The 26,686-nt window shown below is 40.0% G+C and overlaps 1 protein-coding gene, 1 long non-coding RNA gene and 1 pseudogene across 3 annotated transcripts; 2 read left to right on the plus strand and 1 right to left on the minus strand.

Moving 5' to 3' along the window:
- The first annotated feature begins 633 nt into the window (after positions 1 to 633).
- LOC148725894 (patched domain-containing protein 3-like) lies at positions 634 to 9,874 on the plus strand. Of its 2 annotated transcripts, none has more exons than XM_088730009.1 (4): positions 634 to 1,130; positions 5,433 to 6,656; positions 7,009 to 8,153; positions 8,408 to 9,874. In XM_088730009.1, exons 1-4 carry the CDS (start codon positions 1,078 to 1,080, stop codon positions 8,884 to 8,886), a joined length of 2,901 nt encoding a protein of 966 aa, XP_088586135.1. In that variant the 5' UTR covers positions 634 to 1,077; the 3' UTR covers positions 8,887 to 9,874. The 2 variants fall into 2 exon arrangements, with proteins under 2 accessions (XP_088586135.1, XP_088586134.1); XM_088730008.1 differs by lacking the exon at positions 634 to 1,130 and adding an exon at positions 4,207 to 4,544.
- On the minus strand, positions 1,189 to 4,100 carry LOC148725895 (uncharacterized). Its single transcript, XR_015990538.1, has 3 exons — positions 2,461 to 4,100; positions 1,528 to 2,322; positions 1,189 to 1,382 (listed from the first exon to the last, which is right to left on the minus strand). It is a non-coding gene; the product is annotated as an uncharacterized LOC148725895 (long non-coding RNA).
- Positions 9,875 to 24,068: 14,194 nt separating the features above from the next.
- LOC148725896 (uncharacterized) lies at positions 24,069 to 24,630 on the plus strand (annotated as a pseudogene).
- Positions 24,631 to 26,686: the final 2,056 nt, after the last annotated feature.

The following is a 26,686-nucleotide window of genomic DNA, read 5'->3' on the forward strand; positions in this document are numbered from 1 at the left end:
CTTAACATGATTTTAGGAAAAATTGAGTTGCTACAGTTTTAGGTTTAATCTTTAAACATGGTCTACAAGAAAAGCAGAATCTGTTGCTTTAAATTTTAACTCTGTTGCACTTGAAGTTAAGTAGGTGGGCAGTATATATATATAGATAGGCAGTCAATCATAATTTCTTAAGACTGATAAAATACTGCGTTTAAATAGTTATCTTTTTTTCTTATCTTACTGGGAGAGATGTGCAAGATCCATTCAATAACTAATTAGAGGAATTTTAAAACAGGCTTCTTCCTTCATTTGTGATTTTTGAGGAAACCTTCAGGAAAAACAGGAAGTAATCAATGTACAGGTAGACCTCATGGCATTTAAAATAATATAACCTAAACACTGGGAAGCCGCCAATTTATTTCAACCAAGACAACCAAGTAAGAGACTTTTTCCATGGGAAGAAACACAAATTTACTAACACTATGTCTTGCTCTACAATAATTTTATACGTTTTCTTTTTTAACCTAATTATGGCAGTGCCATTAGATGAATATCAGCTGAAAAAAGGGGATTCTGCACACCAGTTCTCAGAGTATGAACCTTGTTGATATCAAAACTGCAAGGAACAACTTTGAATGGAAAGCAAGCAGACAAAGATAAAACCACCGGGTGTATAGAATTCTTTCCGGATGTTTCACCGAATGATATATCGAGTTCAGAACATTAATTGTTGATAAATAGGGGGTTAGAAATATAGCTGAAGGACAGTGCCGTTTCCTGTTCAAGTTACTCTAAAAAAATCAAGGAAGAAGGGAGATTCGTTTTCATTTTAATCCACTGTATTTTGCTTTACTACCTTACTGAGAAATACGGAAGTCAAACAATAGGTAAACGTGACTGATAAAGAACAGACTTGACTAATTAAGATAGGATGACCGTGACTTCCCAGATGCTGAAACGACAGTTTAAGAGCGGAAGGTTTTGACAAACAATGGAAAGCAGGAGTTTAAATGCAGCGAAACGGATAAATTGATCAATGAGTTTCTATGTAAGTTTGACTCAGCTACACTTGCCAACGAGTCTCGCGTACCGGTCATAATGAAAGAGCCAAAATCAGCTCCCCTCAAAGAGTCAAAGTCGAGACAATTAAGGTAGGTGACCAGAATTATTTGTTAAGAAAGACTTAGAACATGGGCACCTTCTCTCAGATCCTAAAAACGATGTATTTTATTAGAGTATTCCCTTCAAGTTGGCTAAGATGTGTCCCAACTGAGACCAAACTGAGAGTTCCTGTTTGATTTCTGCACCTTTAAATCGATTTCAGCGGACAAACTTTAAGTTGCTTTCAACCTCGTCGTTGTAATCCGAACAGATATCGAAAGCATTTCCTTTAGACGTAATACCTGAAAAGAAAAGAAGAGATTTGGCGCGCATCTCTCGTTATTACTTGCAATATTTTCCTCTCACGATATTGATATAGCTCATTGATCGACATGGAAGCAGTAAGCGAATCTATGTAAAAACACAACAGTAAATCGGTTTACTTACAGTCGATAGATTCTGTTCCTTTTAGTGATGAGCACGGCGCAGGGAATTTCCACATAGTTACAGAAACGGAGATGAAAATGGTTGATAATAAAACAATTCAGAGCTATTCCCAGAAATCGCACCATTTTGCGCTTGGTCCGCAAGCGGCAATATGAGACGTAATCATTTATCCCAACTGTCATTGCACCATGGTAACTATCAAAAGAAGCCAATGAGGGCTCGCGTGACCAAGGCACGATTGCTAAAAGGCGGATTCATGCTGACGTCATTGTTTACATTTTAGCTCATTTGCATACGGCTTTGCGCAAAGAAGGAAGCATGTTAGATATAAATTGACTTCAGGCAACTAAAGAGCCAGAAAACCTGAGTACATGGTGAAATTCTTAGCTCTTTGGGGTGTAATATTGAAGGAGAAATAGTCCATCAAAAACTGCAAAATTTCTGGGTGGCAAAAGCGCTAATGAGCTCATACATTCTATGTAAAATTTTGAGTTTTTAAACCCGTGTTGCACAAAAAGTATTCAATGCCTCAGGCTCGTATTCATTGGCCGAGTTAATCTTACTTTGACCTTTCGATATTCAGAACTGATTTATTTTTAGCTCCATCAGAAACTGAATTGCTTATGCTAATGAGGCAAATATTGTAAACAAGGATTCCCCTATAGATTTGTATCTGCGTAGCTAGTAGGAAGTACTGACTTTCAGACGAATGAAGGCGAATTTTAGATTAAATTCATTGCAGCTACGGCTTAATGTTGACTCTCCACATATTGAGGTGACTATAAATACATAGATCTGAAAAGGAAATAAAGAGCATTGAGAATTTTTGAAACCGAATTGGCACAATATGATGCACCGAACGTCTAAAAACAAAAGAAACATCTTAAAGTGCTACTGAAACGAAATTTTCGTATCTGAAATATTTGCTCTAACCTGTAGTGTTGAATATGCTGATCATCATGAGATAATTTGCTTTGGCCAAAAAGAAGCGAAAGATATCTTTTTTAACCGTTCAAATCAAAAATTTTACACAAAACCATGTCCGGGCCCTGGTACCGAGCGAGATGGATTGATGACGTCACTGGTTGTGTTCACTCCGATAGCGTGGTTTATTTCACTCACTGTTTGTTTGTATTCGTGGGCGAAGGAGATGGCAGATATTGAAGTTTTGTCAAGTGAATCTTCTTCTGAACGAAGCGAAGTTGTCTCCAGTAGCGAAGAGGAAGATGGTGGCGTAAAATGGAGTTGACAGGCCTACACGACTCCCAAGCGTGTGTTTAGAGTAGCCTATTCAAAGTTTAGCCCCAACGAGTATGTCTTTGAGCGACGGCCCTCTTTTGTAAGATACGAGCGGCGGATTTTTGTATAGTTCGCTCAGTAGTGGTTGTGTTTCTATTAAATGCCAGTTTTTCATGAGAATTTGCTTTATGTGTGGCACTGAGTACGCACATCAGGGATTGCGTCTTTTTCGAATCGTTCGCCTTTGTAGATGTACAGCTATTTTTTTGACTGTCTCGATCGTTAAGTTGTCTTGATTGCTTTCAGCTTGCGCCACGCGCACTGATTCGATCGTTCTACAGTTCTTAGTGTTCAGTGTTCCAGCCGCTTTGGCTCGTTTTCTTTTCTTTATTTCGGTATGAAAACGACCGATTTCACGTTCATAGAAGCACATGATCGCCTTTACTGTTTCTTGCTCCGCGTTGTTAAGGATTTGCTTTATCTCATTTTTGAAATCCTCGTCCGCTCTTATATTGGCCCTCGCCTTATATTGTAGGGGTTCTGGGCATGTTCTGCTAGGCATTTGGTACAGAGGGATTTGTTCGTTATCCTCAGACTTGCCGAGTAGATCATCTTGAGTGGCGGTGTCGTATGAGGCTTCCATGTTTTCTTCATTCTCTGAATGGCATTGCTTTGGCCCGGGGCGTTTAGTAGCCCATCTGCCGTTATAATGCCTTTCGACATTTTCTGTAGATGGTCAGGCAAGACCGCGGTTTCGATCCTAATCTTGTGGATCTCGTCAGTTACCGATTAACTAAATAGACTGGTAGAGATTCGTTCTCGGTATCAGTCGGGAATTTTGCTCCCTATCCAGGCGAACCTCTCACAGATAGCCAAGATGACGATGTGGCCGCCGATGAATAAGACTAGGATGGCATTTTGCCCGAAAACCTCTTTTTCGGCCTCCCAACATGCAAGCCACACTCCATGCTTTTACCCTTCTTTCACAGAAGTACACAACCAGTGACGTCACAGGGCTGTTTTGGCCGCGCCAAGATGGCCGCCAATTTTGATCTCAGCCGGTCAACTTCGAATGGTTAAAAATGTACTTTCGGCTATGCGTTGGCCCAAAAAAAGTACACAGCGTTTGCAAATAACGTTCAAACTCTATTATTTTGCAAAAATCTCGGATATGAAAATTACGTTTCAGTAGCACTTTAAGAGGTATTAATAATGCAAATTAATCATCGCAGACATTCATCTTTTAATAGAACGATTTTTTTCAATACAACTGTAGACTCATGCATGACTGATTCGATCACTTTTTTCACAGATCGGGTGCCGTTTCATTTGCCAAAGTTTTAAGTTGCCAAAGTGTAACGTTTTTTGGTTTGTACTAAGTGTAATTAGTCATTTTGAAATTATTTGCAAGTTACCCGTAAACAATTCAAGAGACTGGCGTTTTAATCAATTCTAAATCCGAACTTACTCTGACGTCCGGTAGGAAACGTTTCAACACGTCTGAAAGCCATAATCGTACGTGATGTTTTCGAAAGGAAGGTCGGTTGGAAGAAACGTCTAGTTCCTGTTTTGCTGTTTCCTCTCTATATATAAGGCCAGTAAAGTAAGCAGCTAAATCAAAATCGGCAAAATGCAATGAAAACAACTTTCTGTTAAACTGAGAAGGTGAAGATTCTTTCGTATCTACTCGTTGCAATGGATTCAAGAAGCGCGGAAATTAATTGTGGTGCATTGGATGAGAAGTTGAACGCGGACGACGGCCTCGTAGTCCACAACAGGTATCTGCTGGCGGCGATTTTTTAGGTTTTTTCTTTGTAGTTCAGTGTTTTTATATTGAGAAAGGGTCGAATTGGATTAGTAAGAGAGTGCATTTCAAACTTACCACGAGCATCTCAAATCGAATTGTTCAGGTTGATCTTTTGTCATATTTTGCACGAGTGTTGTGAATATATTTGAATGCGTGCTAGCTTCAGAGCCTGAAAATTTCACTCAAGTGAGTGCAAAGCCCAGAAAATTATTAATGAACGCACTAATTGCAAAATATCGAACACAGAAGGTCGTGAGAAACTATTTTAGAAATTTGTACCTATCAACATCACTGAAGGTCATGAGTTTTCAAGAGTACGAATTCTTCCGAAAAAATACTGATTGGGAAATATTAAAACGGAGGTGGAAGTTAGAGAGAAGAAAATATCAGATAAAGATACAAAAACGGTCCGAGAAAACTTAACAGATTAAAAGAGTAACAAGGTCGAAATAGTTGGATTTGATATCTACTCCGGCGTCTCGCTTTATAGTTACTCTCGGCACGACAAATGGTCACGTTACGAGTGGAGCCAGAAAAACGTAACCTTTGAAGAAGAATGTAAATGGAAACCAAAAATGGAAAACTAAGAGCAAAGAAAAAGAAGATGAAAAAAGAAACAATTTGGCGTGGACTCGAACCATATTTCGTCAGACTGGAGCGTAATATTTATAAGCCCTTTCTGTAGCGCCAGTCGTGCGGTGCCTGAGTTAAGATTTACAAAAACTAAACAAAGAAAGTTGAGACGTTACTGCTTGTTTGTTATGGACGAAGTAACGGTGACACGCCATCGACAGTTACTAATTGAAAACTTAAAAAATGGGTAGGAAACTTTCATGGCAAATTTTTATTTGGATCGCAGGTGCTGTTTTCCTCGACGATTCAATCCATGTAGTTTCTGGTCCTCGGTCTGCAGCTGGTACTTACGTCGTTTAGAACGCTTCTTTGGTTGGTTTGGTGCAGGAATCGCCAAACATCCACTGATAACAATCCAGATATGTCTTGTGTTCGTCAGTGTCTGTTCCGTGGGATTTATTTGGTTTGAAGCAGAAAACAGAACTGTAAAACTGTTTATCCCCCAAACAAGCAAGGCCATAGATGACCTGGAAGCTGCCGAAAGATACTTTCGAGTCAATTTTCGAGAAGAAATCGTCCTTTTGGTGGCATCGCCTGGCCATCCTAATGTTCTATCTCCTGAGTGTCTGAGACAAGCCTTTCAAGCACACAACGCAGTCATTGAATTGGAATCTTATTCCGACTTCTGTGTCACTCTGTCGGGGAACCAATCCAAGTCACCAGAAGACTGCGTTATGATCAACCCACTGGAATTCGTGCAGTTCAACGAAACTTTATTGATTGACAAGGACATAAAACAGGTCCAACATGAACTGAGCAGAGCATACAACAACACAAGCTTGATCATGCGAAATGGTCGCCCTTTCTGGTTCAACTTTAACCGAATGTTTGGCAATGCTACTCGAAAACGTGGAATCGTAACTGGCGCCAAAGCATTACAAATGGTGTATCTGGTCCGTGACCCCAGTGACGACGACATGAACGAGAAAGTTCTTAATTGGGAGAAGAGCTTCATTGACAAAGTCTCATCGTTGAGAGATGATCTGTCCTGCTACGAAGTCCACTTCTCAAGTGAAAGAAGCCTTGACGATGCCATTGCTGAAAGTACTGGGTCCGACGTCACTTTGGTGTCAATCACTTTCACCCTTATGATCTCCTTTGCTTGCACAATGCTGGGAAAGTTCTTAAATCCGTTGAACGGTCATACGTTGCTTGCTAACGCAGGAGTCTTTACGGTGGCCCTCGGTATTTTGGCTGGACTCGGCCTTGGTATGTGGTTCCGCGTTCCCTTTGTCAGTCTTGTTGGAGTGCTACCGTTCCTCGTTCTTGGAATCGGCATCGACGACATGTTCATCATAGTGGACGAACTTGATCGGCAACCGCGTGACCTTTCAACGACAGCAAAGATCAAGGCGGTTATGATGCACTCAGGATCAACCGTCACCATGACAACTATGACGGATTTAGTAGCGTTTGTGGTCAGCACCTCAACCTCATTTCCAGCTATCAGGTAAGTCCCTTCAATATTGTTTTTAAGGAAGTTTTTTATCGCTTTTGAATTTATTGCCCACGCGAAAGCAAAAGGAGTTTCACTTAGTTGTTTTTAGGGATGTCTATCACATGGAATCTTACTGGGAATACTGTTAGGGTTTTAATCGATAATTGAATTTTACTTTGGAGAGTTATTTATTTCTCAAAGGTACGTGTTTTATTTCGGAATAAAATTCGTTATGATCTAATTACTATTTTTCTCCTCTCTCTAAAATTATATGTTTACTATTTCTCAGATAGCTTGCATAGTGTTGGAATCAGTCTTGCGGTTTGTATATGTAAGTCTCTTTTTTTTTTTTTTGTATTCCTAGGTATTTCTGCATCTACGCCGCCTTGACAGTAACCTTATCATTCCTGTTGATTGTTACATGCTTGGTGGCAATTATGTCCTACGACGTAAGAAGAATCAAATCCGGTCGCCGAGACTGCCTCCCATTCTGCCTGGTGCCTAAACCAAAGGAGGGAAAGCCAGCCTGGGACGAACCTATTAAACAGACGTCAAACCGAGCAATGGAGTATTGGGCCAAGTTCTTAACGCTTCCAGTGACAAAAGTCATCGTTCTTTTGTTTTCAATGTCACTGCTCGCAGCCGGAATATATGGAGTAACCCAGGTGAACGAGACGTTTGACAGAAGAATCCTAGCGAAGGATGAATCTTACCTGAAGCGATTTTTGACCGCTCAAGAACAACACTTTGAGGTGTCCCTTGGAGTGAGCATCGTTGAAACTGGTAGCGTAGATTATGAGATGTACTCCACCCAGAAACACATTAGAGCGCTTACAAACATTGTCACGGAAAATAAACATTTCAGAAACCTATCACTGTCCTGGATGGACACCTTTTCTCGATATGCCAAAAGCGTTAAGAAAAACATTACTGGTCCACAGTTTCTGCCTGAATTAACAACTTTCCTTCGCATTCCCGAGTTTTCTTACTTCAGCCAGGACTTAAAGCTTTCCGACGACGGTACAAGAATAGAAGCATCGCGTATCATGGGCTTTCTGAAGAACTCCGGCAGCTCCACGTTCCAGAAGGACGCAATGACTTCAATTCGCAAGGACGTAACTGAAAAGTCCAAACTGGATGCCTTTCCAATCGCTCGATCTTTTATATTTTTTGAACAGTACGCTATCACGTCCAGAGAAACCATGAGGAACTTGATAATTGCAGCCCTAGCAGTGTTAATTGTCACAAGTCCTTTTCTGGTGGACTTCACCGTGACGCTCCTGGTGGTTCTTAACTTTGCGGCCCTGATATGCGAGCTGTTTGGCGTAATGGTCATATGGGACGTGTCATTGAACTCTGTGTCAATGATTAACCTTGTTATGGCTGTTGGATTTGCAGTCGATTACAGTGCACATGTTGCGCATGCGTACATTACATCAAACGAGGAAACAGCTAACAAGAGAGTAGTGGAGGCTCTGAGTACTATCGGTGCGAGTGTTTTCATGGGAGGTAAGTCAGGAGCTAGATAACTTTTTCAAAGAACCACCTAATATTTTCCTTTACATCAGTTTCTAAGAGTTACATTGAAATACTTGAATAAATGGGTGTGTTAGTGCTTACGCCCGTTACTTTTCTTACACAATTTCCTGTACGAGTGTCAAAACACTAGCGATTCTTTATTGTAAAATCTGACTTAATATAAAGCCTTTGGAAGACAAAATGACTACAATATGTAAATGCTCATATCTCCTTGCTATTCTAAGGACTCAGCACTTTCCTTGGAATGGTCGTACTTGCGTTTGCCTCTTCAGAGATCTTCCGAATATTCTTCCGAATGTTCCTCGGTATTGTCGTGCTTGGCCTTCTACATGGATTGTGTATCTTGCCCGTTTATCTGTCTTTACTCTGCTGGAGACCAACTGTTGTCAGACCACCCGCGGTGAGGGACACTGGTCTGGATATGGGCAGCAAAGTCCCTGGAACGGATAGCAATGGAGCAAAAACCAGCCCAAAATTATCATCTGTCAATGGAACAAATCAATGTGGTCTTCCCATGAGTGTATCGTTCAAGCCACCTCAGGAGAAAACCGAGCCGTTAGACAACGCCAACCTAGCCAACCAGAAGTTTGAAAACGAAACAGTTAATGCTGAGCATGAAAAGAGAGATGCTATCGAGATTGGAATTCAAAACATTGGGGCTGATGCGGAGGGAGACGATTCTGAAATGAAAATAACAATATAGTTTTTGTTCGGTCAAACGAATCAATAGAAAAATATGAACATGATATGGCAAGAAAAGATTTAGCGGCATGCTCGGAATACTTTGAAACCTCAGGGCGATGAGTTACCAGGAGAGAGCCCCTTGTTCATGCTTAATTACCTTGTAATCAAAATTTTTCTTCTTTCCACAATTCAACTATAACTGCTATGAAGTTCAAACAGCGTAGGTGACAGAGCAGTGCAAGAGATAAAAAACAGAAATTTGAACTTGTACACACTAATCAATTGGCCGATATCCTGACATTCCAAAAAGGGTTTATTTTAACTTCTTCAGCCCGATCTCACATCTGGAGAGGTGGGTTGTAAAATGTTCACATCATCGCAATCACTTGTAATAATCTGAGGTCAAAGTTAGAAGGGAATTCCTTGTCCATTGAGGTCAAAGTTTTGGAAAAGATGAAACTTTAAATTAGAGAAGGCAAAAAAAAAATATATTTAAAGGTACATTCATCAAAAATAATCTATAGTGCGAGTTTTGATGTTTATTTTTCTCTTCATGTTTATTAACGATTTGAGAGATACATATTCCGCATGGCCAATTTGCAGACTGACCTAAGAATTAGATTAATTGTGTAACATTGTATTTGATAAACGTCCTTGGAAGACAAAAGCTAGTTTTAGTTGAGAGTTTTGCGTATCTTACTAATTCCTATGTACCCTGAACAACATATTGCAAACAGAAACCTGAAGAGAGCAATTTTCAATCAAGACTAATAAGTTTTGCCCTGCCATCGACGGAGAAAAGTCGCACAACACTCTATCCGGCGATGAAAGTCAAAAACGTTTTTGCTAAGTCACGTTTTCCCGCGCTATTGGCCTGAAGCTGTGTGCACGTGTATGCTTTTTTATCGCAATGCTTTTAACTATATTTACCTTTGTTCTGACCACTGTAATTACTTTATGTACTTTTGTAAATCGTTTATACATTTAATAAATTGTTAAGAAAGAAACGGTTCTATGACTTTTGAAATGGTCGCAGCCTTTACAAGATGTAAAATTTCATACATTATTTAACGTTTCTCGGTCCATTGGAAAGTTGGGTAGTCTTTGGGGAAACAACTTTGTCATCTAGGATAGAAACTAAGTCAAATAAGAGTCGCTCGCCTGCTAAAATTACATGAGAGACTGCAAACAAAAGCAAAGATCAAAGATTCCTTTTTTTGTTTCTTCATCGTAGTCGCTATTCCTCTCTTTTCAAGGTTTGAATAGTTTATTTTTGTGTAGGGTTATTTTGCGCGTAGAGAATTTAAAAATTTCGACAAAAGGTGTTTGTAGGATACTCCTAAAAGACTAAGACGAAGAATGGGGGGTGGGGAGTGAATGAATCATCCTTGGTTTCATTTCCCCATTCCCTTTTCCTGAAACTCCTTAGTTACATGCATTGAATTATTTGAAACACAACTCATGAAGTTCCTGTATTACATTTGCGTCCAGTGCAACCACCCTAAGAGTTTTTCTTTCTTGTCACCAGCGTTGAACAACGCATGCAACCTCTTTATGAGATTTGGCGACATGAAAATTAAGATTTTATGTTAAAACTAAATGTGATCAAATGATCATCGTAAAATTAAAGCATATCTTGGAATAACTGGACTACTCTTCCGTTATTTTAGGGGTAGTTATCATTAAGTTAACCCACTGATAGATGGGTGATTTCTCATTCGTCATCCGAGTCAGAGGCTCATAATTAAAGCGTCCGTAATGTTCCAGTGACTCAACTTATATAACACATAGAATTGATTTCTTTTTTATTCGATCCAAGTCACATATAAACACCGTAAGAATTAAAATGAAATGATACCTACGGCAAACTTAAAGCTTTCGCAATTTGTCTCAGCCACATCGCATGGCTGAAAAGTATCAGATGAGTCTCTCGGCCGAGACGAAACGCTGCGTCATACCAGCTACCAGCCACAAAATTACGTTAGTATCTGGTGGACTTTTACTATTCTCTTTCAATGGATTGTTACATTAGTATCTAGCGCACTTTTACCAGTCTCTTTCAATGGATTGTTACATTAGATTTTGCTTTCACTACTCAACGGGACACACAAGAGTTGATATCTGGGCGGGTTGCCCAGCCAAGCCACCGTTTATTTAACGCCAAATCGATATTCAATAACAGAAGTCCATTACAACTGAAGTAAACTGAATGCACCAAAGCCGGACACGAAAACCCCTAAAAACCAGCAGGTGGAAAAAACGGGGAACGTGTACCCCGACCAAGGAAGCGGTACCATCCTTGGGGTTTTAGGGTATCCTATGAATGACAGTGAAGCACTAGGCGGTCAGCAAGATTCAATGTTTATTAAAATCAGGCTAGTCCGATTATTTACAGCACTTACGGTGAAAACTAAAATGAAACGTGCGATTTTTACGTCAGAAGGAACGAAAACTATGCTTATGCTCCGTGTACAAAGAGGAGAAACAAACTGCGAAAATTACAAGCGTGACTTACGTATGATCTTGACTCCGGGCGTAGAAGAACTCCAACTCCTACAGTTGTAATAACTCTGAAAGTACTCCGAAAGATCTTTACAGTGCGATGGACTCCTAACAACTGAGTAACCGTGCTTAGGAAAGGACTAATCTAGTGCATGCCTTCTGACGTGACGGAAATAAACTGAATGAAGCTTTGTACGCCTAGTCTGACGTGAAGGAAATGAAACTGAACAAAGCTTTGTACGCCTAGCCAAAAAACGAATATGCGAGAGAATCGTAACATGCGCGAGATACTATCAGAACAATCCAGTAGAAGAGAATCACAAAAAAAAGTATGACATTCTAACGTAACAATCCAAAGAAAGAGAATCGTAAAAGTGCGCAAGATACTAACAGAAATAGAGCTAAAGACATGGTCGTTCCCTCGTGAGAGTTCGAAAAACGTGTACGCACTTGTTTGCTCCCGTTAGCTTCAGCTTTACGTGGGTGCTAAATTTACAGTCACTCTGGAGCGTGAGACCCAGCAAAACAATATTGTTACATTGAGTGATGTTGTGCACTGGCTGGTAGTCTTACTAACTGCCGTTTATCTTATTAAAAACAGGTTATTTACTTTTACTTGGGTTTCACGACATATTGTTGTTTTGTAAATGGTAAAAGTGTGAGAATGATAAAAGTGCGAGAGATACTAACAAAACAATCCAATGAAAGAGAATCGAAAAAGTGCAAGAGATACTAACGTAACAATTCAATGAAAGAGACTCGTAAAAGTGTGCCAGATACTAACGTAACGATTCAATGAAAGAGAATGCTAGAAGTGCAAGAGATATGAACGTAACGATCCAATAAAAGAGAATCGTAAAGGCGCGAGAGACAATCTAATGAAAGGGAATCGTAAAATGTGCGAGAGATACTCACGTAACAATCCCAAGGAAGAGAATCGTAAAAGTACTTGAGATAGCAACAGAACAATGTAATGATAGGGAATTGTTAAAGTATGCAAAATACGAACGTAATATTCCGAGAAAAGAGACTTGTAAAATTGTGCAAGATACTTACGGAACAATCCAATAATAGAGACTCGTAAAAGTGCGAAATATACTAACAAAATGATCCAATGAAAGAGGTTCGTAAAAGTGTGTGACTTGTTCACGGAACAATCGACTGGAAGGGAGTCGTAAAAGTGCAAGAGATACTAAAGTAACAGTCCAAATAAAAAAGAGAATCGTAAAAGTGCGCGAGATACTGACGGAACAATCCAATAAAAGAGAGTCGTAAAAAATCATGAGATTTTAGCGTAATAATCCAATAAAAGAGGATCGTAAAAGTGCGAGAGGTACCAATGTAGCAATCCACCAAAAGAGAATCGTGAAAGCGCGCGAGATACAAAACGTAACAATCCATTGAAAGAAGTCATATAGGTGCGAAAGGTGCAATCGGCATGGCAGTGGAATCTGTCTCTACATCGCAGATAGAATCAAATACAAACGAAGAGCGGAGTTGGAAAGCAGTGATTTTGAAATTCTTTGGATAAACGTAAAAATAGGCCAAACCTATCTCGCCCTTGTCTTACGTTAGACATTGTCTACTTCTGTTTACGCGCTTTATATACCCTTGTATCCCTTTTCTTTACTACGTAAAGGTAACGTTCTCTTTGTTTTGGTTCTCTTTGTCGACTAAATGTCAGCCAACATGGCCCTTTGGAATTAAAGCTTCCAAAAGCTTTTTTACCTCATGGGGCATTTTGTCGATTCAGCGGCGGTGAAGGTGGTGGTGGTGATTCGGGATTATCCATTTCTTCACCTGAATCTTTAGAAAATTTTCAAATACGATACATTTTCACTAATCCGTAAGGGTGCATCTTTGGCTTTCCTTCTGAATAGAAATAACAAAGGGCGATATGATCCTGTGTATACAACCGTGGGTAGCTAATGTTCACAGGTCTTGTAATAATTTGTGCGAAGGCTTTCCCTTGGCATTGTTTACAATAGTTCTTTAGAAGAGTTAAAACACTTGATCAAAGTTTACTCGCTGTATTTGTGTCAAATGTCTGATTGCTGCTTCTTTCCCACTTCTGTGTAGTATTTTCCAGAGTGGGCCAGTCTTTGCCGCATCTTTTTACACAGATCGGCCGCGTTCTTTTGGTGATTCCTCGATCTCCTCAGGCTTTTCTCCCAGGTTAATCCACGTCTCTGCTCGCATTTGTTTCCGTTTCACCATGTTTTTGGCGTGTTCATTCTTTCCTCTAAACCGAGAACACCTTCGAGACGTGGAAAGGAATGACAAGGACACATCGAAACCAGTCGCTAGACATTTTAATTTACCCAATCATTCTAAGCAACATATGGCAATCTGCGGTCTTTCCTTGCACTTAGGTGGCACGGAAAGCCGTAAAAATCTTGAACAAAAGCTCATCTTTCAAACCGGCAGTCTAAATCCCACAGGGATCAATGAACGCTTTTCATTCCACTAATTTATTCATGTTTTTCTCGTTGCCATGCACCCACCAATAACGTAGCTCCATTTTCTGCCTTTAAAAGCACACACAACCCACAATTCCTCTATTCGCTCCGACGAAGGGCTAACGCTCGAAACGTCAGCTTTTGTAATCATTACGGTGGCCAATTTACCATTTCAACTTTGTTGATATATCCAAATTATTTCCTCTAAACCGCCTGATATATTCGGCTAACGCGCTTCCAACACGTTCGCCAGCAGACTCATTCATTAGGTAGCCAAAAGGCAGAATACTTTGTTGTAGAAGCGCAAATGCTGTGCTCGGCTGTTCACAAGCTTCTCTCCATCTTCAACGAGCGTCACCGTTCACTTGGAAGTGAATCATTGAATGGTTTTCATTGACAAACGGAGGAACTATATTGATTAGCATGGGATGGATCGGGGTTTCGAAGAGCTCTGAAAAAGAGCTCCCGATCACTGACGGTTTCGCTTTCCTTGTTCATTGCGCGACAGGTTTCCGAAGGAATCAGCTGCGCCAACAAAATACTTTTGAAACTCCCGGTAATTGTGCATATTTCATATAAAGTCAAGTGGTTTTCTTGGATGGGTATTTACGTATGATGTGCGATCCTCGCAGTAGATAGCGCTATTTATGAGATAGCGATAATCAGACCTGAAAAAAATCAAGCCTGTACGGGACTCCAACCACTGACCTCTGCGATACTAGTGCAGCGCTCTACCAATTGAGCTAACAAGCCAACTGGGAGGGCTTATTAGCTCAATTGGTAGAGCGCTACATTAGTATCGCAGAGGTCAGTGGTTCGAGTCCCGTACAGGCCTGATTTTTTTCAGGTCTGATTTTCACTATTGCATAAATAGCGCTATCTACTGCGAGGATCGCACATCATACGTATCTAATACCGCAGTTCAAAATATATGAACTTCATATATTCATTGCATCTCATTTATCACTTTCACGGGTTTATTACGAATGAACTTAACGGCCTGCTCCCAGTTGGCTTGTTAGCTCAATTGGTAGAGCGCTGCACTAGTATCGCAGAAGTCAGTGGTTGGAGTCCCGTACAGGCCTGTCTTTTTTCAGGTCTGATTTTCGCTATTGCATAAATAGCGCTATCTACTGAGAGGATCGCACATCATACGTATCTAATACCGCAGTTCAAAATATATGAACTTCATATATTCATTGCATCTCATTTATCACTTTCACGGGTTTATTACGAATCAACTTAACCGTCTGCTCCCAGTTGGCTTGTTAGCTCAATTGGTAGAGCGCTGCACTAGTATCGCAGAGGTCAGTGGTTCGAGTCCCGTACAGGCCTGATTTTCGCTATTGCATAAATAGCACTATCTACTGAGAGGATCGCACATCATACGTATCTAATACCGCAATTCAAAATATATGAACTTCATATCTTCATTGCATCTCATTGAATGGGTCTTTTTAGTTTTGACAGCCATTGTAATACAGGCGTGTGCTTAAGACAATAGCTCTTCTATCGAAGACGCGCCATTTTCGAATGTAACTCCAAAAAGTCGTTTGCAAACTCAAAAAGCTAAAGGTTCCTGTAAACCGATTTTCAAAGTTGAAACGGGTGTGTTTCAGAAAAAAGTCATTTTTTCACTTGCCGCTTCTGAAAACGGCACCAAATTAAAAAATGGCCGATTTTTCCCATAGTCAAGCGCAAAAAGCTGCTCCTTATACCTCCTATATCCATTTACTTATCGGCTTAAATTGAAGATACAGCCTTCTTCTTCAAAAATCCGCGCGTGAAAGTTGAAGTTATAACTCCTGGGGTCGCTGCTACTTACAATTTATGCAAGCAAGCTATTTGAGGTAGTGAAGCGACACCTCCTAGATGTTCATGCATACGCAGACGATAACCAGTTATATATCTCACTTAAGAGCGTGTCTCTGTAATGTTCGACCACTCGAAATTGGTTCACAAATAAATCTTACCTTAAACTTTGCATGTGGATAAGGAAACCATTGCCTATCATTGGAACAAAAGTGGTTTCCCTCAGATTTCAAAAGTTTTTTATTTTTGAACAATTTTCCGCACGTGGGTTGAGTCGTGAAATTGACATCGTGCTTCAAAATAACGCTGCTCACATGCCACGACAATCCACGTTTCCCGAACCATTCACATTGCTTGTCTAGATATTTTCATGGTTGGAACTTCATGGCCCAGTCCATAATTACTAGGATAGTGTTCTCATCGAGCTGTTGAATTACGTCCTGCTTCCCTTTCTCCTGATTCGTCGAGCGCATTATGTGCGCCTTCCACTCGAAGATGTCCTTTTCAGCCTGTTTGAGGTCGTAGAGCATATCCCCTCGCCTTTCCGTCATACTTGAATTGTTGCACTTTATTTGGATTTTCTCCTCGATGTGTTTAATAACGAATTTCAGACGTTCACATTCTTCACATCTCATCAAGTGTTCGTGAGAGTAAGTTTTACTGCAGTTCCTTGTCCTTCGGATCACTGAGAACATAAATCCTGCAATGGTCTTTACAAAGGCTGCCATTTTCTTCTGCGCAGTGAACAGGATACCTCACCTTGAGGTACAGTTTACTAGATGAGAAATTATCTTTTCCAACGCTGAAAATGCTAGGACTCCATCAGATGCTGTATTATCCAGGCCACCTGGGGATTAACGCTGCGATGCTTCCCGACCTCAAGAATCCTGAGCATGGTCGATCTACTTATATGCACAAACCTCTCTTCTTCACAATATCTTTGGTAATGCGCAACTATAGTGGATCTTGTTACCGTGCGGATGACATTAGGCATTTCCACTTTCTCACCGCTGTTCAATGTCATGGTTCGCAAACCGAATGCGACATCTTGATAGAAATATGGGCGGTTTATAAAAGAAAGGAAATGGTCAAGTTTTCCCTGATCGATACGTACTCTATGAGAGATGATCTTCTCAGGTATTGACCCAAGTCCCTTAATTTTTCTATGAGCACGTGCTTGCTTGATTTGCCATTTTGAAACCCCTACGTAGGGCTCGTGAAGCTTGATCAACGTCCTTACTGGATACCTGTTTACCTTTGTACTTAGTATCTGTAGTTTCAACTTGCGAGTTGGAGCATCTGCAAAGGCAGTCATCAAAGAAACCAGATCAGTTGAGATGTGCTCCTTGTCTGATTCAGACAGCAGTGAGTCATAAAGGCTGGACCCATCTTCAGGAGCGATGATATCGCATACTACTCTACATGCTTCTTAGGCTTTCTCTGAGCATATTGGCTTTTTTTCCGGAGTTCCTTCGTTCCATTTACTGGTCAGTTGAGTTTTAGTGGGGTTATATCACCAGAGGTATGCTCAGAGAGCTTCTTCCTCGTTTCATTAAAAGCTTCCAGTGCACTAGTGGCCGATAGGTCTTCCTTCGAGTCATCACTGTCAGTTAGTGTAGCGGACGCACCAGGGGTCCATGCATAGCTTTCAAAGACATTCAGTCTGGATATATCAGGAAGTACTTCTGCGTCTGGACAGTTGGTAGGTCTGCAATACGTACACCAACTGAATTAAGATTTTATTTTACAAATGGAAACAACTTCGGCGGTCAGATCTCAACTTGAAAGCTACCGAGTCGGGGATGCTCGTGGGACACCTTGATATACCATAACAGCATAAAATATTGATTCATCCCTGCGTCAAGTGCCAACTAAATTTATATTTCGAAGTCTACAATACACATGTGCCACAGTACATTGAAATACAACTAACCTTTCCCAGACACTTCCTTCGTGTTCATAAACTACGACAACTTCGAGAGTTGACTCTCCATGACCCCGTCTACAAGTGGAGCAAATAGCTGTGAAACACAAACATTCAAATTAAAAACAAAGAGAGGGAAAAAGGAATCTATGTAATGATACGTAGTAAATGAACAATGACTTACGTGATCCGATGAGAACTGTACATCCAAACAAGTCAAAAATTTATGTGGCAACCTTGATATTGATGACGTGAGTGTCCTTTAGTCACTTTCGCTTTCCTCGGTGACTCGGATACTGACATGACTGGGCCGGGCGCCAATACTTTCCTAGCTCATCTCCGTGAGTTGGACAAATGCTCTTATCATTCAAGCAATCCCTTTTCCAGCGAAAAACACCTGACTGCACCAAAATGACCTCATATTCTCCGAGAGATTTGAATGAATGACCTAAATTCCTACAGACTCGCACCCGGAAAGAAATGTTTGGAATCCTTGGACCTTCGGACAATAAAACCTGACTTACAGACATTCACATTCTACAGTATTAGTAAGTGCTATTGCTCCAGTAATCACAACGTACACAAACTAATGTTTGTAAAATTTGTTCAACTTCTTACTTCACTAAACGAACACCGTGAGAACTAAACTAAAAGTACAAACAAATTACAAATGAGATCGTGTAAATAATCAGATACAAATACATTTCATGCGACTCAAAAGTTACTAGAAGAAGGTAAAATAACAATCTACCATTAATAATACAACGATTTCGTAAGAAACTTTCGCTTAAACTAAATTTTAAGTCTTAACTTACTTCACAGAACGAAAAATCACAATGAAAGAAAGAACGATACAAATTGCTTAATTAAATAAACTAAAAAGGCGTAAAATATTTACCATGCTGCAGCTATAACTAGAACAATTAAAAAGGGTTTAAGCACTGCGGCTAAAAATTCGCTTTAGCTAAAAGGCCTTGCGTTAACTGGTATGACAAGAAAAACAACTAAACCTTTATACAGCCTGCGGGCTGTCGCGGCGTTTTCGTAAGCGCTTGCGATACGGTAGAACTTTCTAGAAACAAAAGTAGCGCGCGCGTATTAGCAAATTCACAAACAGAAGACTTATAAGGTGACTGAACACAGTTTTCGCGCGCGCTTTTGCTGATGCAGTTCAGCGCGCGCACAAGGATTGCAAAAAACAAACATGCTGTCAATAGAGCGATCATTTTATTTACTCAACACGTATCCGCACATCTGTGCTGTTTTTCTTTATAGTTGGCGCAGTGTATTGAGGGCCTTAATCTTTTATTAAAAAGACATGTAAGAAAGGTAAACGGTGCAAAGAAACCAACAATTCTCAGCTTTTTCGTCGTTAAGCCCCGTCTACACGAGCAATTTTTATATGGCAATTTTTATGTGGCAATTTTTATGTGGCAATTTTTATGTGGCAATTTTTATGTGGCAATTTTTATGTGGCTGTTTTTATGTGGCAATTTTTATGTGGCAATTTTTATGTGGCAATTTTTATGTGGCAATTTTTATGTGGCAATTTTTATGTGGCAATTTTTATGTGGCAATTTTTATGTGACAATTTTTATGTGGCAATTTTTATTTTCCCGTGTAGATGATGAAAAATGACCTATTTTTATGTGACAACTGCATTTGCTGAAAAGCTGACGTGTTAGTTTTTATGTGGCAAATAAAAATTGCCACATGAAAAAATTGTCCGTGTAGACGAGACGCCACATGAAATGAGACGAACACGCCTAAAGCTGCGACACGTCTGGCACATTTTCTGACTTTCGCCATCTTGCTTTGTTTCCTTTTCATGAGCATCTCCGCTTTGCAAAATTATTACTGACGCAAATTAACAACAAATATTTGTCGAGCCATCTACACGGGCAAATAAAAACTGCCACATACAGTTGCCACATCAAAATTGCTCGTGTAGACGAAGCTTTACCGAAAGAACCTAGTTAAATGCAGCGCATGCGTAATAAGTCTAAAAATTGCGATTGAATGGAAGATTGTTTTCTCGGAAATATGCCTATTTCTTAAGAACCACTCATTAGAATTCCGCGAAATTTGGCACGAAAATACTTTGGGAAATAAGTAATTGGAGTATTAAAAAAATTGATTTTTACCAAAGGAAATTCTAGATAACCAAGTGAACCTTCAACAAGGGATAATTAAAGATCTCTCTGTTAAATTGTTGGCAAAATGGTGTTAACTTGTGAGTATCATTATAAGCTCGTTGCATGCAAATTATAAAGAAATTCTAATGACTAGATTTTCTACAAATACACAAAACCGATTTTAAAGGCCTGTTTGTATTTTTCGCCATGGCAACGACACATACGTCAGCTTAACTATCAAAGAAAACATAGTTTCTGTTGTTATCTTGCTTCCTGCAAGTTTTGGCGACCGAGAGATCAAGGGTGTTAGAGAAAATGGTGAAAGAAACACAGGTATCAAAAACTGTGTTCAGCCACCTAAATTAAAGTAAATAAACGTCTCTGTGATAGTTCTAATAAAAGATAATAGTTTCCTTAAGCTAAAACGTAATGTCACGAGGTCGCGCGTGCAACTAAAATTAATGGTCGCGCGCTGATGTTACGAGGCCGCGCGTACAACTAAATTACAAGCACATCAATATAAACGGTCTTATCAACAAGCTAGATGAAGTCCAAGTCCTTTTAAATGAAGTGAAATGGGATATTCTGGGTATTACAGAGACTCGTCTGACTGTATCTACTCTTGACAACCTGCTGAGACTATATGGCTTTGATTTTGTAAGGAAGGATAGATCTAGCTCTAAGGGAGGTGGAGATATAGTTTACTATCAAGAAAGCTTAACTGTCCATCAAGATTTCAAATGGGATATTCAAGAGTTGGAAGCAGTTTGGATTAATATCACCATGCGCTCTCAGTCAACCCTAATTGAATGTCTTTATCGTCCACCCAAAGATATGACATTTTTCAGCTCCTTACAGGGTCTGCTAAACAAGATCTAGGTCAAAAGAAAGAATGTTGTGTTTATTGGTGATACCAATTCTAATCTGCTTCCTGTCACTAATCAAGATCAAGATCAAGACAACAAGATAAAAAAATGTGGGCCGATTCAAGATAAAAATGGAAACATCATTACTAAAAGCGAACAGAAGGCTGATTATTTTAATGACTTCTTTTTAAATATAGCCTTATATCTAACCAGGAATTTAAGCCCACTCCCCTCTCGTTTCTCCATCATGTAGCTCGTCCTTCTCGTGCTCTCGTACTCGTAATTCTTCTACGAGTAAACTGGTGTCTACCCCGGGAAAACGGCTGGGTCTACCGTGCAAGATCGATGACGCCATCGCAAAATGAAAAAAAAACATGGCGCTACCCGTTACCCGTACACCGATTTCGGGGTATCTTAAGGTCTCTACTAACGTAACAATCCAATGAAAGAGAATCTTACAATTGCGCGAGATAGCTAACGTAACAATCCATTGAAAGAGACTCTTAAAATTCCGAGAGATACTAACGTAACAATCCAAAAAGAGGGAATCGTAAAAGTTTGCGAGATACCAAAAGAACAATTCAATAGATAAGACTCGTAAAAAAGCATGAGATTTCAATGTAACAATGCAATAAAAGAGAATTCTGAAATTGCGCGGGATACTAAGATAACAATACAATAAAAAAGAATCGTAAAAATCCATTGAAAGGAATTGTACAGGTGCGAGAAAAAATAACTTAACAATTTAATGAGAGAGAATGGTAAAAGTCTGGGAGATACTAACGCACGAATCCAATGAAAGAGAATCGTGAAAGTAGTGGAGATACTAACGTAACAATCCATTGAAAGAGAATGATAACAGTGCGACAGATGGTAACGCAGCAATTGAATGAGAGAGAATGGTAAAAGTCCAAGAGATACTAACATAACAATCCAGTGTGAGGAAACCGTAAAAGTTTGCGAGATACTTACGAAACAATCCATTGAAAGGGAATGGTAAAAGTTGGAGAGATAGTAACGTAACAATCCATTAAAAAAGAGAATCATAAAAGTGCACGAGATACTAACGTAACCATCCAATAAAATAGAATCCTCTAAGTACGAGAGATACTAGCGTGATAATTCAATGAAAGAGATGGTTAAGGTGCAAGAGACACTAACGTAACAATCCAATGAAAGAGAATCCTAAAATTGCGACAGATACTAGCGTAACAATCTAATGACAGAGAATGGTAAAAGTGCGCAAGATACCAACGGAACAATCAAATGAAAGTGCGCTAGATACTAACGGAACAAGCCAATGAAAAGTAATCGTAAAAGTGCACAAGATACTACCGCAACAATCCGATAATAATAATAATAATAATAATAATAATAATAATCAACTTTATTTAAAGAGGGTAAAACACATAACAGTATAAAACTGACAAACCAGTGGCCCTCTTAAAATATATTACAAATAATTATTGAAAAAGATTAAAAACTAATTAATTATGGAAAAAGATCAAGAGTTAAAAATCTAAAATTACAAAGTTTCTAAAAACTATAAGATAAAATGTTCTAATCGTTTATAACTATTCTTAAAAAAATCTAACATGGCCTTCTTAAAACATTTGATAGTAGGTTTCATTCTTATGTCCAGTGGTAAGGTATTCCAGAGGCGTGAGGTCGATACTGTGAAAGACCTACCTCCCTCTGACTCCCGTTTGAATCGGGGACAGACGAGGTTTAGTTCTCCATGCCTGCTTGATCTTTCATTTATGTCTGCATTTCTTACGAGCATTTGGGACATATAAGGTGGACAGTCCCCAGACAATCGTTTGTACACCATTAGTGACCTATTTACTTTTGCCTCATGAAAGAATGGAACCCAATCCAATTTCCTAATCAGTTGTACGCTATTCGCTTTAGTGTCAGCTCCGAGAATTACACGTGCCGCGCGTTTCTGAAGTTTAAAGACTTTCTGCAAATTCTCAGCAGAACAAGATGTCCATATGGTTGATGCATAAAGCATTGTCTGCTTGATCGTAGCATTATAATAAAGTTTCCTTTGATCAATAGGCAAAAAGCGTCTTATTTTTCGCAGCACGGCAATTCTCTGCGATAACTTCGTGTATAGATTTTCGACATGTTGGTCGAAAGTAAGCTGGCTGTCAATCGTGACACCTAATAGTTTATGCGAGTTCACTTGTTCAAGTTCAGTAGAATTAACGTTTAACTGCAGGGTGGACTGTTCCATTTTCTTGGCCAACCGTTTACCAGTGACAAGCATAGATTTGGTTTTGGTTTCATTAAGGATCATTCTGTTGTCAGCTGACCAATTCAAGATTTCATCAATATCCGTCTGAAGGCCGACCGAGATATCATTAGGAGCCGTCGTATAATGGGTGGAGTAGCTGATAGTTGTGTCGTCAGCATAAATATCAGCCACGGAGTGCTGAAGTGTTGCAGGTAGATCATTAATAAAAACAAGGAACAAGATTGGACCTAATATGCTGCCTTGTGGGACTCCCAATGTTAAGGCCCTTTGGGTAGAATAGTGTCCGTCTATCTTCACATACTGGCGTCTGCCACTCAGATAGTCACGGAACAGGGGTAGACTGCTCTCACCCACTCCAAGAGCCTTCAATTTTGACAGTAGTAGGTTATGGTCAATCAGGTCAAACGCCTTCTTGTAGTCAATAAAAACAAGTCCAGTGGCTTTATCATTGTCAAGGTTAAACAGTAACTGGTCTACCAATCGAATAGGCGCAGATGAAAAATAATCGCGAGATACTAACGAAACCATCCAATAAATAGAATCCTACAGGTGCAAGAGATACTAGGGTAACAATCCAATGAAAGATATTCTTAAACTTGTGCGAGATACTAACAGAACAATCCAATGAAAGAGACTCGGAAAAGTGCGAGGGATACTGACGGAACAATCTAATGAAAGAGGATCGTAAAAGTGCGAGAGATACTAACAGAACAATCCCTTGAAAGAGAATCGTAAAGAATGACAGAGATTAATTCAACAATCCAATGAAGGAGACTCGTACAGGCCTGATTTTTTTCAGGTCTGATTTTCGCTATTGCATGAATAGCGCTCTCTACTGCGAGGATCGTCCATCATACGTATCTATAACCGCAGTTCAAAATATATGAACTTCATATATTCATCGTGTATAATGTAATTTGTGGTAATCCTAATGAGCATAAATTCATATTTTCCCGGCACGTATAGGAGGACTGGGGTTGGCTGCGGGGTACGCAGAGGGTTATAGGATCGTGGTTTGTAAGTACAGGTCGTTAGTAGGGCAAGGCAATCTACGGTCAGCCTTCAACGTGTGTAGCTTTTCGTTTTCGTTTAGCAAGGGATACGACACTTCACAATGGACAACCGCAAAGTCAAGGAGATCGCTGCCGAGAACAACGCTCAACTCCTCTCCCAAATCAAGGATCTAGTCTCAACGTCTGTCTCTGATTTAAAAAGATCAAGCGATTCTAACGCTGCCTAGTAGATGTCTGAGATTAAAAGATTGAAGCGTAAAGCACCGCCGTCCTTTAAAAAGAAAAGTAATGAAAATCAGTATAAAGCAAACATAGCTGTACTAGAAACTGTTGAACATGCCTCAGCTGCAGTGGAACAAAAAGATTTGGCCAAGGCCAAGGAAGCGCTTAATAAGGGTGTCTTTGGTTAAAGAAAGGCAGAAAATTATCCTTTTAGCAGATAAGTTACCGTTTGGGTGGAAACCTGTCCTTGAGTATAAGCATCATGACCTGGCGGACGATGAAGAAGACGAGTAAAAGATCTACAGAGCAGAAGCTCGGGCGGCCAGGGCTTCGAAGCGTTTCGTTACGCGTAGTTTTAGCCAACAGCGTCGCACATCAGCACTCCCGATCGCTCGGAATTCGAAGCTTGCAGTCGGTCAGTGTCTGAATACATTCAATCGACTTAATCCACAGCTTTCAGCGAATAAATCTCCTGGCGTCTGTTTTTCTTGCGGCAAACCGGGCCACTGGAGAGCCGCCTGTCCCAATAATTTGCTAACAAAAAATTTCCCAAGTCAACAGCCAAGGTGACTAGCATGGACTGATGCCCAAGACCAAGACATGGAATTCGAAGCTTTGCCGCCGTTGCACTCTGGGATATCCTTTCCAGAGGATTCCACGCTGACTTATCAGTTCAAATTGAGCAATGTTCCTATTTTGGTTAGAGGTAGATTGCGAAAATCACTCCAGTTTTGGAAAGATCTTGACGCACCTCGTTTCATTCTTGACACCATTGAGTTCGGCTACAAGTTACCACTGTTTAAAACTCCTCCATCTTTTGTTGCGAAGAACAATAAGTCAGCGATTCAAGAATCGGCTTTTGTCGAGAGTGCCATTAACGAACTTCTAAGTCTGGAATGCATTTCAGAAGTACACGTGCCTCCAAAAGTGATAAACCCATTATCCGTTTGGCAGTTCACGCTGATCTGTTGAAGTCCAGTTTTCTTCCTAATGAAGGAAAATCCATTTGGGATCCAGCCCAAAATATCGTCTGGCTCGGAACTCTCGTTAACACCTCAGAATTCCTCATATCCGAGAGGGATAACAGAATTCAATCTTTGATAGAGGATTTATTGTTTCTTTTGGGGTGGAAGGACTCCCTTTTTCAGGTTCGAAAGCTTGCTAGTGTGTGCGGTAAAATTATTTCGCTCGGGAACTGTGTCGGGAACGTAACTAGGCTCATGACCCGAGATACCTTTGCTGTTGTTAACTCCGTCTAAAATTGGAATTTCCTTGTCTCTCTAACGCCTGAATGCATAAATGAATTAAACTTTTGGATATACAATCTTCCTACCATCAACGGCGTGCCTTTGCGGCCTGTGAAGCACAAACCAACGAAAATCGTATATTCAGATGCATCTGATTCAGCCTGTGGAAAAGACAAAATTTTCCATCAAAATTGGTCAGATTTCGAGAGTTCGAGAGCTTTTTGCCGTTTCTCTGTCTTTACAAGCCCTTATAGATTCCCTCGGTTGACAGACTGTCCTCTAGTACACGGATAATCAGAAACTTGCGCGCATTCTGAACATTGGTTCTAAAGTTCCAGCTTTACAGAAAATGGCTCTTGATATCCATCGATGATGCCTGACTAGAGCCATCAGCTTTGACACGGACTATTCATCAAGTTTCTGTTTAACCAGAACTGCTTTGGAAAAATTTCGCGATCACGGCACTTGATGTCATGTAATGAAAATAGCGCGAGTTTTCAAGATGACAATGGATTGGCTGTAAGTGCCGTTCACTGTTTTTGCCAAAATTTCGAGACACTAGAAACAGTCTTCTCTTTGTTCACAGCCAAGCTCTGATCAATTATGAATAATTCTTTTTTTTCTATGATATAAACACGTCAAAAAATCCTGACTTGCCATATTGGAAGAATTCACTGATGACTGCACCTGAATCAGTTATATAATACCACCATAATCCAAGGTTAAAAGAGCTGTTTGTTATGTCTTTTTACTTGTAATGAATATTTATCAAGTGTCAAATTCTGAACAGCAATTAACAAATGGTAAACACCACAGCGTACACTATTGAGTTATGGATGCACGCGGGAGGTTGCTAAGCACGAAAGAAGCGTAAGAGTCGCTCGAGGCGATAGCCGAGAGCGACTCTAGCTTCTTGAGTGCTCAGCAAACCTCCCAAGTGCATCCATAACTCAATAGTGTACGCTGTGGTGTTTACCATTTGTTTTATAACATAACATTGATACATTGTAGCTAAAGAGTTCCCTTTTATTTAACAAATCTTACGCGACCAGAAAAAACAAGCGCGCGCGGAAAAATGGTCTTTGCATTTGCTCACGTCAGCAGCGTACACCCATGGGAAAATGGGGGACGCTAAATTGACCAATCAGAGCGCGCGCTTTACTTTGGTTATGTTATAAAAACTGTTACTCACAACCTGTATATCCAAACAATAAACAATAAATGTATTTTACAGTATTGTTGATAATTTCTTTACATTCTGAAATGAACAACTGACGATCCTCTAATGACAATGAGAATGATCCATTAGTTCTGGATCTCAAGTATCTGTCAGTCGTTCTTATTGTTTTTGCTTAGCTAAACTTTAGATAACCATTAGT

The sequence above is a fragment of the Stylophora pistillata genome, chromosome 8 (genome assembly GCF_964205215.1).
Source record: "Stylophora pistillata chromosome 8, jaStyPist1.2, whole genome shotgun sequence".
Classification (NCBI taxonomy): Eukaryota; Metazoa; Cnidaria; class Anthozoa; order Scleractinia; family Pocilloporidae; genus Stylophora; species Stylophora pistillata.